The 13,176-nt window shown below is 34.8% G+C and overlaps 2 protein-coding genes across 3 annotated transcripts in view; one reads left to right on the plus strand and one right to left on the minus strand.

The window, feature by feature from the left end:
• The window catches only part of Zip48C (Zinc/iron regulated transporter-related protein 48C), a 67,211-nt gene that overhangs the window by 37,544 nt on the left and 16,491 nt on the right, over positions 1-13,176 (minus strand). The window lies entirely within an intron of this gene.
• On the plus strand, positions 362-10,325 carry LOC136411970 (excitatory amino acid transporter 3-like). Of its 2 annotated transcripts, none has more exons than XM_066394793.1 (9): positions 362-593; positions 7,066-7,375; positions 7,482-7,698; positions 7,753-7,795; positions 8,272-8,311; positions 8,371-8,613; positions 8,889-9,060; positions 9,640-9,969; positions 10,029-10,325. In XM_066394793.1, exons 2-9 carry the CDS (start codon positions 7,123-7,125, stop codon positions 10,222-10,224), a joined length of 1,494 nt encoding a protein of 497 aa, XP_066250890.1. In that variant the 5' UTR covers positions 362-593; positions 7,066-7,122; the 3' UTR covers positions 10,225-10,325. The 2 variants fall into 2 exon arrangements, with proteins under 2 accessions (XP_066250890.1, XP_066250889.1); XM_066394792.1 differs by lacking the exon at positions 362-593 and adding an exon at positions 6,321-6,592.

Consider the following 13,176-nt stretch of genomic DNA (forward strand, 5'->3'; position numbering starts at 1 on the left):
AAATCGTTCGCCACTCGAAGTTTAGTAATTATTATTCGTTATCTTTAGCAGGTAACATTTCGTAGAAGAATATTATTCGCATGGAGAAAAATTTTGAACAAATTAAGTGTTAGCTACATGACATTATGAAAAAAGAAAATTTGCTGAAAGAAACTTAATTCCCAGTTAGAATTTAGTTGGATAAATTCAGAATATCTCGAAAACAGATAATCGCAGGCTCTTTGCAGCAAAATACCCAAATTACCGAATTAAAACCCGTCTTTTTAATTACTCGCCATATCATGTGGTACCAAAATAAAGTTTTGCAATAAACGATCTCGTTTGAACTGGTATTATATGGCATGTGGTACTTGTGCGGCTGCAGAAAACACACTCCTGTCTCATAACCCACCCGGGAAAGTACATCCAAACGAGCGGTATCTTGCGCGGAATTCCTCGATTTGTACTATAAAATCTGTTTTATGGTAGTATTTACGATAAAAGCGACATTAGTGTAGCAATCCACCATTTGAAAAATTAAAGCCACGCGGATTCGTGCAAAATCTTCCGAAGATCCAACTAGTGTTATTTAGTGTCACGTTTAGTGCTGAAACGTAAGTAGATGTAGTGGTATTTAAATACCTTTCTGCAAGTCCCCACCTATCACTACCGGTTCCACCTGATTGGTAGACATGCTCACTAGTTATTAGACAGAAGGTTAAGGCCGTTCATGCGCTAATGAGAAGAAAAACACAACATTGACAAAAAGAATGAAGTAACTTGTAGCCAGGCAAACCACAAACTGCATTTATACACCTTCAAGAGATTTTAACTAAAATTTCCGATCTAAACCGCAGAGCAGATTTACTTACTATTCAATTGCGGTACAATGAAAGTCGTATTAACTTTTAATTCTACTTTTCGCCATTCAAACGTAACACATATTAAGCTGGTAAAAAGTATAAATTAGTAAATATTTCATCTTTACGATTACTGGCATAGTGTGAGGATGTGATTGGAAGTGCTGCCTAAAACTTGTGCAAGTGAAACACTTTAGGTTAAGTATTGACTAATTAGGACTTATACATTTTTTTGAACGTTTATACAAGGTGTTCGTTTATTACGTGCTAACTGCCAACGTTTCAGAGCGTGATCTCTTAAGAAATTTTGTGAACAATTTTTTATATGTATGAACACAAGTCAAAATTTCAGATTTTTGAAAATTTCGTAAAAGCTGCCTGTGCTTCAGTCAAGGATGGAAGACATCCTTTACAGCATAAAGGTTTTCATGCGGATTCCACCCTCTTTGTTTCAACTTGCGCGTTAAAATGCAATAAATACTTTTTTCTATGAGATTTTCTTCGGCATAATTAAACACAAACGCACAGATGAATAACCTTCCACATCCTAATACTTGCGATAGACCGCAAGCACAGAAAACAAAAAAAAATCATTTCAATGTTGTTATACACGTGACAAAATGTTGCTATAACACCTTGATTTGAAGTTGAAAATAATTTGAAATGCAAACTAATAGTTTCAAATAAAATATCCATAGCGATAGCTGATCGGCTAGTGAGTCTATTCGCGCATATTATTATGACTTTATTGTTTAATTGGTTTGCAAGGTTTAAATTTATATGTATAGGTTACATTGTAAGGTGGTTCCGTAAAGGCAAGTAAACAACTGTTTTTTTCTTTTTTTTGTTAATTAGCAACAAGTTTGTGAAAAATTGTAGGATAAACGACTCGAAATTAAGTATATTGGTATATGGACTGTATCTTTCCTATCCCCCCATGAAGCATGATACATGGCGGAGTGACCAAACCATGCAAACAACCAATGATGTACATATATCAATCCCAATAACGTTAATTCAGACAAGCTTCAATCAATAGCCAATATTTTCATGAATACCTCAGAGTCACTCCACATTTGAGAAACGATTATACAAAAGTAGATTACTTACGTTAATATACACAAAGTTAATCATTTTATAGCTTGGAAACTAATATGAAGATTAAAAATGCAATAAATTCACGTCTTGATAGTGTGATTTGAAAATTTTAAAACAATAAAACCAATAATAAAACTAAATACACCGACGACCACTTTTTCGCTTACGTGGTGTAATTTCTAATCCTACAATCTTGTAAATAACAAAATCGAATTTAACGTCCTACTCATATATCGCAAATGTTGAATAAAAAAATAATAAATTGAATATTGATCTATAAATTAACTTTAAGGCAAGTACAAACATGCAGAAGCTGAGGCTTGTGTTGGACAATTATTTTAGTTATCTATTCTCGAGATATTCTACCAATCCTCAATGTATTAATTTTCTTAGTTTAAACATTTATTTACATTCTTTTTTTGCCATTACATCTATTGATAACTTCCTAATAATCACAAGTTTTTACTAACAAGAAAAAAATCTCATCTTTAATAATTTATGCATATTTATTAGGTTAGAAGGATAAATTGTATATCTTGAATAATGATTTGTATATCGAGGAATTAATGCTGATTTAATTTTAATAAATAAGAATTATGTTTTATGGCTACATAAGACTCATTGGGCTATTAGTCATCATAGCTAGAGGTGACTGAAAATAAGTCGTTTCGCGTTATGAGTGAGGTGAGAACGTCTATAATTTATTACCATTTATCGAATAACATTGTTGTGTATTAAACATGTACTATAACATAATAAAGCCAAAATTTACGATGAATTGATGCAATATTTTTTGTTCCAGGAAAACCTCAGAAAACATTTTTTCAAATCACAACAATTTCACAATCTTATAATCATGGGAAGGCCATAAACTAATTACTAAAGGACACCACGAACCGCACGTTATCGCTTAATAATTAGTAACAATAAAGTATGGATTCAATTATTTGTACTTTATTTTTACAATTAATATTTTTGAATTTATGGCTTCAAGTCATTTGTAATAGAATTTTTCCACTCTAACGATATAAATATTTTTAAGCCGGCTTACTCAAAGATCATTGATGATAATAACATTTCTTAGATCATGATCATTAACAGATTACTTACATCACAACAGTGCATAATTTTAAGATTACATGGAACTTATAGTGGGACATAACCATTTAAAGCAACAAGTATTTCTACACCTTATGTTCTTATAACTAAATATGCTGTGCTTCAAAGTGAAGTGGTCCCACTTAACTAAAGATTCTCGGTTTTTGCAATCTCAAATAGCTATTAATAGTAATTGTTATTTAATAATTACAAAAAAATGCATAAAGAACTCATATTCCTTCTTCGGTCAAATCCTACATTGACTTGAACACAGAACTTAAAAAAATATATTAAAAACGAATATGAGAAAAATCATTTCCAAGTAATGAATTATGCAGAAAAGAATATGGAAAAACCTCAGAAAACGAGTTAATGTTCGCGTATTGGCAAATGATTGGGCAAGACCTGTTACAGTGCAAGTTTTTTTCGGACTAGGCCACATTAGGAGCCCAGTCTAGAAAGTGTTAGCACGTATTGTGACGAATAATACCTAATAGATATCTACAGTATATTATTTTATTTCATGATATCGCCTAATTTTCAAGGGTTTGTTGAGTATCTAGTGGTAAAAGCAATATATTTTTGGTCCTGGATGTAAATTGATAGCTGATGCGCCAGGGCTAACTAGAATCAGAGGCTGAAAACATGATTTTCCTACGAAATACACATACTATTTTTTCTGCAATTCATGATAAAATTAATCTTTAGGTTAAAACTAGTTTCAGCCATGGTCGTAATAAGAGAAAAATGTGTAAATTAAGTAGGAGAGTAGTTCTAGAAAGGAGTAGAATGTTTCGAATGATAGATACTTAATAAGAATCCGGTAAGTTTGCTTAGCAATATTACAGTGCCAGGTATATAATTTTCGATTTACCGGTCACAAATCAGTACAGTGTTGCACGGAGTAAAAAAATCTATTCGAACAGGATTAAATAATCGTATTATAGGTGCTTCTTTTAAAAAGCTATGTAGCAGAAAACGGCAATGTCATATAAGCTTTTAATATATTATAATGTATTTTTATCAAAATTAACGAAAACTTCTCATTCCATCACACTATTTACTTCAATGGTTGTCGAAAAAGACACAAAATCCCATCCTCTCGAGAAATACGTCTACATTTTCCCATTAAGCCACAATATCGTGCAACTGTAAATTGTACCCCCACCCTAATTCTTTAACAAATGATTCTTTTTTTAATTCAAAAGCAGTATTAAATGAGACAAAAAATACTACTTTTTGACGTTTATTTGTTTTTCTAAATGTTGTCTACGTCTTCGTTAAGGCAAAATGGCCGATTTTAAAAAATTGAAACATGGGTCAAGTGATATCTCAAATTAAATGTATTTCGAAACTACCTTTAATGGTGTAATGTGATTTAAAATCGATCGATTAGTTTTTGAGAAAAAGAGCTATAAGTAGAAAAAAATAAATGTAAAAAATGCAATACAAATTCAGTTTAGTAGTGCATAAAAATAAAACAACTTGTTTATTGATAGGAAATTAACTTAATTAAACGTTAGAAATGGGTACCATTTTGCTCCTGATAAAAATATAACCTATCAACAAATTCCTGCCTTACATTAACGAAGATTTGTAAGTTAATAGATTTGCAAACTTCTATAAGTAGACGTCGTAATTCTGCCAAATTTTCTGGTGATATAAAAAAAACTTTTACTTGAATTAATATAGTCCTATAAAAAAAATCTAAAGGTGTCAAATCAGGAGATCTTTTTCTTCTAACACACGCATAACTAACAAATTATTATTAGTTTTTAACACTACTTGAATTAAGTTTCTTTATTTTATACAATAGATTTAAAAACAATTTTTACTGCATTAAAAAACTAATTTACAATGATCAGACTTGCAACTGCTCACAGAAAATTATGAGGAAAGATGATGTGGTTTCAATGGATAAGGGCGCTTTTACCTTGTAATTCTAATGAGCTCCACTTGCCCATGGCGCCAGGCGTCTTTGTACAGGACAATGGGATAAGATGGGATGAAATGCATATGACCACAGGATAATGCAGATGGCCCCATGACGCTATAGATGGTTACAAACTTCTAACATTTTATAAAAATAACCGAAGACTGATTTATTTTACATTTTTACGACATTTTTTTTCTATTATATTTATAGTTTTTTCAAAAACTAATCGATCAATTTTAAATTGCATTATACCATTAAATATAGTTTTGAAATGCCTTTAATTTGAGGTGTCACTTGATCTATGTTGGAATTTAAAAAATCGGCCATTGTACCCTACCGGTGACGTAAGCAACATTTAGAAAAATAAATAAACGTCAAAATATAGTATTTTTGATCCCATCTAATGCTTTTAATTTTTTTTATATACAAATTTGTTAAAAAGTGAACAGTGGCTAGGAAAGAATGGGGAGAGGGGGATAATATAGAATCGCGCAGTATAGTATTTTGTGATATTAATGTACAAAGATCTATTTCACGCGATTCCTTTCAAAAGTCTTCTACGAATTATACCAAATTTTATGAGTCTGCCTACAGCCTAAATGAACCACACATTCCCTTGCATTTTCTAAACTTGTAGGATTTCTTAAGAATCCTTAGAATGTACTTAAAACAAATACTTCCCCTGAATTTATCATAAATTATTTAGCCCAGAAATTGTTTACCATTCCTGGATACGTGAAGAGAAAGGCTTTCAACATAGAAAATCATTAAAAATAAAAGTCATACCTCTGATCGAGCTAGAATTATTCTTTTGGCGTCAATCAAATTTTCACATCTCTTCTGATATCGAAGCAAATTTTTAGTTAGATATTTGACTCGGTATTTGGTAATCTTAATTACTTACTATCAGTTGAAAGGAAATTTACAACTCAAGTTGCTTCATTTAGAGTTGTTGGGAATATTTAATAGCTTACCTGAAACAAAGCAAAACATAAATTAGGTAAATGTTTGAATCTTAAAAACGCAAATGATTTATTACATTTCGAAAGTTTCCCAAAATACGCCATAATATTTGGACACTTGTCGGGTGTTGCAGGTATACACCTTGTAAGTACACAAACTGTTCAGTTGTATAATAGTTAATAAATATTATACAGAGTGGGCAATGCGAATTGTCAACAACAGGATGAAGTGTCTAAATTTTCCTTTTTCCTTGATTTTAAATTTCGAATAAACAGATTTTGAAATTCCCGCGATAATGCTCACATTATTATATTATCTATCACTATAGCACTAATTGGTTGTTAGCAAGTCGCTAGATACCCATCATTTAAATTTAAATTAACTCCAGACGAGGATGTGGTGACATTGAAACAAAACCCATCTCAACACAAAACCATTTACGCGTTTACTGTGTCCCACATATTAATTATTGTTGTGAATTAATTAGGATGTAATAACGCATTCCGAATAAATATGAATTTATTTGAACTACGCTGTATTAATTAAACAAAATTTAGAATGAAATAACTAAACTGCTAGAGTACCAGCTTCAGTTCGGTGTAGTCTTGCAGCTGTAGTGGTTTAACAATTATGTGTGAATAAGATGTTGGATAACCAGGTAAGCATATACTCGCTTAAGGTGATTTCGTTATGTCAGGACTCCAGCGGTGACTAATCGCCGTCTTGTAATGAATAAAATCTGCACACTAAAACAGGTTTGAAAAATGCTGAATGAAGTTTGCAGCTCGTTAGGAGTAAATAGTTATAAATTATGCAAATAACTTCATGGGTCCTTAGATAAATAATGTTGATCTCGAGCGACCATGCGAATTAAACTTCGTGTTAAGGGGAAACGCAAACCTGTTCCGAATCTGCCAAAATCGCTTCACAGAAGTCCTTGAGAATTTAAATTTAGATGTTCTTTCAGATATTTTGATTGCTTCATTCATGCAGTCGCAAAAATGAAAAATTTATGTAAAATGATCCAATTAACACATACTTTAACAGGCTCATTCACGTGCTCATTAGCAGTCCTAGCTGTTTACATAAGGACGCACGACTCCAGCTAAACCAAGTTTTAATAACTTACAGGCAGAACTTGAACCCCTACACACCTACCCAGGTTCCGGGAAATCTCCTGTGGCAGCAATGCATCACACATTCGAGGTAGAAGAGGACAAATCGCCTCCAAGAGGCAACAAATTCACCAGATTCCTGAGGAATAATGCCCTAACACTCCTCACTATAGGGGGTGTACTAGCGGGTGGTATTTTAGGGTTCATACTGAAGGCTACCAAGGATGACTGGAGTAAACGCGAAATTATGTATGTGGGATTTATCGGGCAGATCTTTTTGAGGATGCTCAAGTCGTTGATTATTCCTTTGATTATTTCTTGTTTAGGTGAGCACTTTTTAGATTCGGCAATTTTGTTTCCACTCCAAACATCACACACTACATTATTCGTGAATCTCTAACTTTAGGCACCAAAGGCCTTTTTGCATTACAGTATCAGCTATAGCTAGTTTGGACTTGACTCTATCTAAAAAAGTAGCAGTCAGGGCAATAGCCTACTATCTGACAACGACCTTTGCTTCGGTAGTACTGGGCATTATTGTGGTGGTTTCGATTCGGCCGGGGGTGGGTAGGAATGTGAGCGGTACTGGATCTGAGGCTTTGCCCGAAAGGAATACCACCACTACAGACACCTTGTTGGATCTCGTTCGGTAAGGCCATGTTGTTGTTAGGCATTATTGGTACTGATGATGGACGATTTGCAGGAGCATGTTTCCTCCCAATTTGGTTGAAGCTACCATATTTCAGGTAGGTTTTTAGATATGATTTAACTTGGTTTGAGTCCTTTTTGTTAGTTCTTGTACTGTGATACCCACATCTATGGTGCCTCCATATCTCTGTTACATTTCTTTGAATCGATCCAACTTCTTTCAGTTTTTATTAATAGACTGTAAAGTGTATAGACATGTTTCTAAACAATACAGTATGTTGTATGTAAAAATATATGTAAAGGGTTAAGACCAGCAACAGAGGCGTTAGCTATTTTTAAAGCCTAACTTCTCTTTTACTATAGCCAATTCCTGTTCATGATGCTTGCACATTTATCATGTTCAAATTTTAAGAAACCACTTAAACCCGTTAAATGCGCATTTTCTACTAGTTGACCTCCAATTGTAGATTACAGAACATAGATATCTTAATGTGTTTTCTGATGATAATTTTCGATCTACTTCTTTTCCTCTTCATATTAGTTAAGTACTATAAAACATAATTTCCTATTCCAGTACCACACCTCTTTGGTTCCACATGACGACAAAGACAGTGGTAAGCCGTTCTTTGATGTACTTATGCTGCAAGAGTCATAAAAACACTCCTACATCCAGATCCCTACAACTTCGATATTGAATATGAAAGTACCCAAAGCACGAATATTCTTGGCCTGGTGGTAGCCGCCGCAGCGATGGGCATAGCTCTAGCTCAACTGGGTGAGGAAACAAGGACAATGGCAAACTTCTTCCACAACCTCCTAACAATGATGATGAAAATCACCTCATGGGTGATTACACTCTCTCCAATTGGTATTCTGTTTTTGGTTTGCTCAGAAATCTTGAAAATGAGCGATATGTGTAAGTAGATTTTTTTTTTGTTGATATTGAATAGCCCTGGATGACAGTTTACTTTTGAAAATTGCCAATAAGCCATTCAATATTTTTCATCACACCATACTCGGATTGATTATAAACCTTAGTCTCAGTTTACTAATTTCAATTCTATATGTTATTTACTTTATAACATTACTTCAATAGCAACCAGTTTGTAAAAAATAAAGACAAAGAGATTCAGTGGCTCTGATCGAAAGGCATTAGGTAGAGAAGGAGCTAAATTGCACTCATTGTTTCAGCTTCGGTGATGAGCGGGTTAGGAATGTATTTCCTGACAGTAATGGTAGGGCTTTTTATCCAAGGGTTCGTAATTCTACCGCTTCTCTACTTTGGTTTGACCAGGCAAAATCCTTTCCAGTTTATCAAAAGTCTTGCATCAGCCATTGCTACCGCTTTTGGAACAGCATCCAGGTAAGAACACGGTCAACATTTAGTCTGACTACAGTTTGGAAAATGTCATATTACATACCTCTACTTAGATGAAAACAATGTTTCGATCCAAGTCAGTTTTAGCTCAGGTACTTAATTATCTTCATGTTTCACATGCATTATAAACTCTGCCTCAAAAATTCCTACAGGTTCTATTGAAATTCTTTTTGTTTAATAAGACAGTTCGGCCAAGGTAAATCATTTGAAAAAACGTTAAAAACGTTGCACCCTATAGATTATGAAACCTTTGATCGTATTATGAAAAATTTTCAAGAATCCCCGACAATTTTAATGATCAAGTTGACTTCACATCTTTTCGCTCCGTTACCGCATTCCCTAGAATAACGACAATAATGAAAATGATTTATTGCAATGAATTATCTTCAAACGAAGAACTATTCTCACATTTGTAGGCAATTTCTGGTGTTCACAATTGATTAAAATCATTAGTATCGTCGAATTAATTCGTATAAATGCTTGGTCTTCAAGTTCTCGTGCTGGAGCTATTTCCGTTCCAATTAACCGTGTCAATAATAACTACATTTTCACGATGGTTTGCAGCACAGCTACGTTGCCGATAACGATAAAATGTTTAGAAGAAAAGCTCGGCATCGATCCAAGGATAGCCAGGTTCACACTACCCATTGGTGCCACGATCAACATGGACGGTACTGCCCTCTACGAAGCGGTGGCAGCTATTTTTATAGCACAGGTGCGAGGGATTCCTCTGGATATTGGTAGAATTATCGCTATCAGTATCACCGCTACTGCTGCCAGTATTGGGGCTGCGGGAATTCCCCAGGCTGGTCTTGTCACTATGGTGATGGTCTTGGATACTGTTGGTTTACCTGCTGAGGACGTCACTCTTATTTTGGCAGTGGATTGGCTCTTGTAAGATCGCTTACTGGATCTAATCTGACGAGATATTTATTAGAGTATTGGTATTCCAGAGACAGATTTAGAACTGCCATAAACGTCATGGGTGACGCTTTCGGATCCGGAGTTGTACATTATAGAAGCAAAAAGGAACTGCAAAATATAAAGTCTTCACCAATGACTCCACGCCAGAGCTTGGTAGGTGACAAAGATAAAGACAACCTGAACAGCTCCAACGAAAACAACATCCAACCCGAACAAAACGTTTGATAACATTTATCACATATATATTAATTACTTAGCTAAAATGTATTTAAACGAACGTTTATTTTTTATTATGTTAATAAAAATTCCAAATCCGCTTCAGCAAACTGTTTCATTTCTTTGTATGATAATTTAGTGGCAACTGTGAAAGTTGATGTCATACTGACTGAAAAAAAGCTATTATTAAAAACCGCACCAGCCCGATTATCCTGTACAGAGTACAACTTGAATATTGATTGTTTTATTATCTGCATTGCACAACTGATTACGTATGGCGAGAATGGTCTTGTTTAGATTTGTTTAATCTTGCGGGTCGTTTACGTTATTGGTGATTTTAGACCAATAAATATTAGTGTACAGGGCGTCTCAAATTCGATAATTTTTGCTGGATATCTCAGTTATTATTGAAGTTCCAGATATGTGGTTTGCACCATTCCTTGTTTGATTTTCATAAAACGCAAGTTCGTAGTGACAGAAACGTCGGTGGCACCTTGGTTTTCAAGATATAGGGTGTGTTAAAAAAACTGTACATTTTGGGATCTCCTCTGTTCTTCATTCATCCAATAAGATATTGAGAAAGTAGAAACGTATTCTGATAATATTTTGCCATAAAATACAGTGGCGTAGCTGGTTTTTTCCTTCACCTCATAGTTTAGCAAAGATACTTTTTCTATCAAAAAGCATTTGTTATCTAAATTAGAAAAAGGACAGTGTCCTCCCTGAAGTAACCAGTTAGCTCCCTAACAGTTCTATAATAAGTATATAACCAGTCATATTCATAACTCGTCGGAACTACGAAGATTGCAATGCGTTTAAACCTGCAACGATTTTGCCAAGCTTCTTTAACCTCGCCTTTCCTTAACGCGAAAACTGTGCAGTTTCCCCGATCGAATGGCGATATTTGTATAACTCCGCGGAAACTCGGGAGAAATTTTTGTAACAGGAAAATAGGAAAAATTCGAGATAGGTTAGACAATGCTTTCAGACGTTGAAATTCGAAGTTATGAACAAGCAGCAAAAATCATAAAGCAGCCACCGTCAACACGTTTAACAGCCCAACAAAGTAAAAATATTAAAATGCATTTATTTTATCAAATTAAAATGTCAATCCTGCATTCTTAAGGTCTAAGTTGGAAATTTCTCAAAGATATACCTCAATAAAACCTCCCCAAGTTTTGTTTTTCTTAGGGAGTTTCCTTATAATAATTTTAATTAAAAAGTGAAAATTAGAAAAACTCTAACACTAATAAACTGTGCAAGTTATTGACCCCTGTTCAACGTTCTAAATCATTTTGCACCTGCTGAAACTTCCATCTTTGGACCGCCCCCCTGTTATCGACCGTTTCCAACTTCCGGGGAAACGGAAACTCTAGCAAGGTGAATCGATGTCCTGCCGTTGGGGTGTTTCTGTTCTCCTGCTACACCACTTCCTGTATCGGCCAAGGTAACGTGCTCCCCAAAGGAAATTCGTTTGATAATACCTGAAATTCTCTGCCCGATATCCACGTGTTTAGACATAAACTGAAACAGGCCAGAGAGTGACGGAATATACGTAAAATGTGGCAAAGGGCTGAATACAAGGGAATATAAAGGTGCTTCCATGGAAGTTTTTCACCTATGAAAAGTCAATTTGGATAAATTTGGGGATAATGTTTTCCAGGGAGAGATCAAGGTTTGTGTTTCCTGGGAAATGAGTGGAGAAACCTGGAAAATGGAAGAAAAGTTCCAGTTTTTGGGAGAGCAGTATCAAGAGAACATAGACAGAGGTAGGATTATATCAGAGTTTTCAGCATTTCGTCAATTATATCTATTCTTGTTGCATTTCACCCACTTTGCACGTTTCAGGCGTTATCTCTCTGTAGAAAAGATCATATGTGAGTTGTGAGGTAGGTAATGACTTAAAGAAGAAAATTGTGTTTTTGATGACAGTAAACTCCCAAAAAATTCCTAGAAAAAGTTATAAAACAATAGCATGGAAATGCGTTGAAAATTATCAAGGGGCGTGAAATAAGGAAGAAACTTCCGGTTTGGCGGAAACTCTATTAGGAGAACAGGAGGGAAAGCAAGTTCCACGGGAGAAATTGTAGAGAAACTTTGGTTTTGAGTGTTGAAGTGAGTTTATTGGAATTTATTGATAAAATAATTTGCTACGAATAATAGGGCTGGCACGACCTTTTACGTACGCTGCAGCATGCGTAAAACGTTGATTATGATGCATGCGTAATAAAAAAAATATTTTATTTAGTAGGTGCACTAAGTTGGACGGCAAAGTATAGACTATTGACTGTTGCCTTATCAAAACTCTTAACGCGACTCAATTATCGTTTGGCTAATTAGGCAATAATCTAAAATACACAAAACATTCAACGCGTTCGGTATCGGATTTCGATTAAAAATTCAAAGAAGTCCCCAGACGGGCCTTGCCCGAAACCCGGTTCCTCTTTTTTCTTCTGCTTTGCTGCCTGCTGGCCGCTTTGGCAATTGGCGCCATGAGTGCCGCGCTTGTCAATTAACCTTATCAGATCGCCTATCACCTTATAACCGGCATTCTTTGTATGCCGCTTTTAAATTGGTGATCCCTGATACCATCTTTCATAAACCACCAGTATTAATTTTGAAAGGATAAATTATACGCCTCACCAATGGGATAATGTGTACCATAATAAATCTGCCCTCTACATGCGTAGCACTCTGAATGTGTATGCATACTGAGAACCGGCCAGAGGCCTTTTCGGGCCTACAGTGATTAAGAGGTGTTAAAATTGGGCCCTTGGAAGAACTAAAATCGGAAATCCTAAAAGGTATTTGCAAAGCGTGTTTCACAATCCTCGTCATCTGCTTTTTATGGGCAGCACAGGATTTCGTAGGACTGGGCGTTGAGTGTAGTTTTTATTAAAACATTATCTTTGATGTTCAGAAGGAACAACCAAGAGACCGCAATAATTATAACAGTTACGA

This window comes from Euwallacea similis, chromosome 11 (assembly GCF_039881205.1).
Source record: "Euwallacea similis isolate ESF13 chromosome 11, ESF131.1, whole genome shotgun sequence".
NCBI lineage: Eukaryota > Metazoa > Arthropoda > Insecta > Coleoptera > Curculionidae > Euwallacea > Euwallacea similis.

Excerpts from the sequence above, each read along its gene's own strand:
- LOC136411970 (XM_066394792.1), top strand. Across the intron at positions 7,796-8,271 it reads TTGAAGCTACCATATTTCAG|TACCACACCTCTTTGGTTCC; the intron begins GTAGGTTTTTAG and ends TTCCTATTCCAG. Across the intron at positions 9,970-10,028 it reads TTGGCAGTGGATTGGCTCTT|AGACAGATTTAGAACTGCCA; the intron begins GTAAGATCGCTT and ends TTGGTATTCCAG.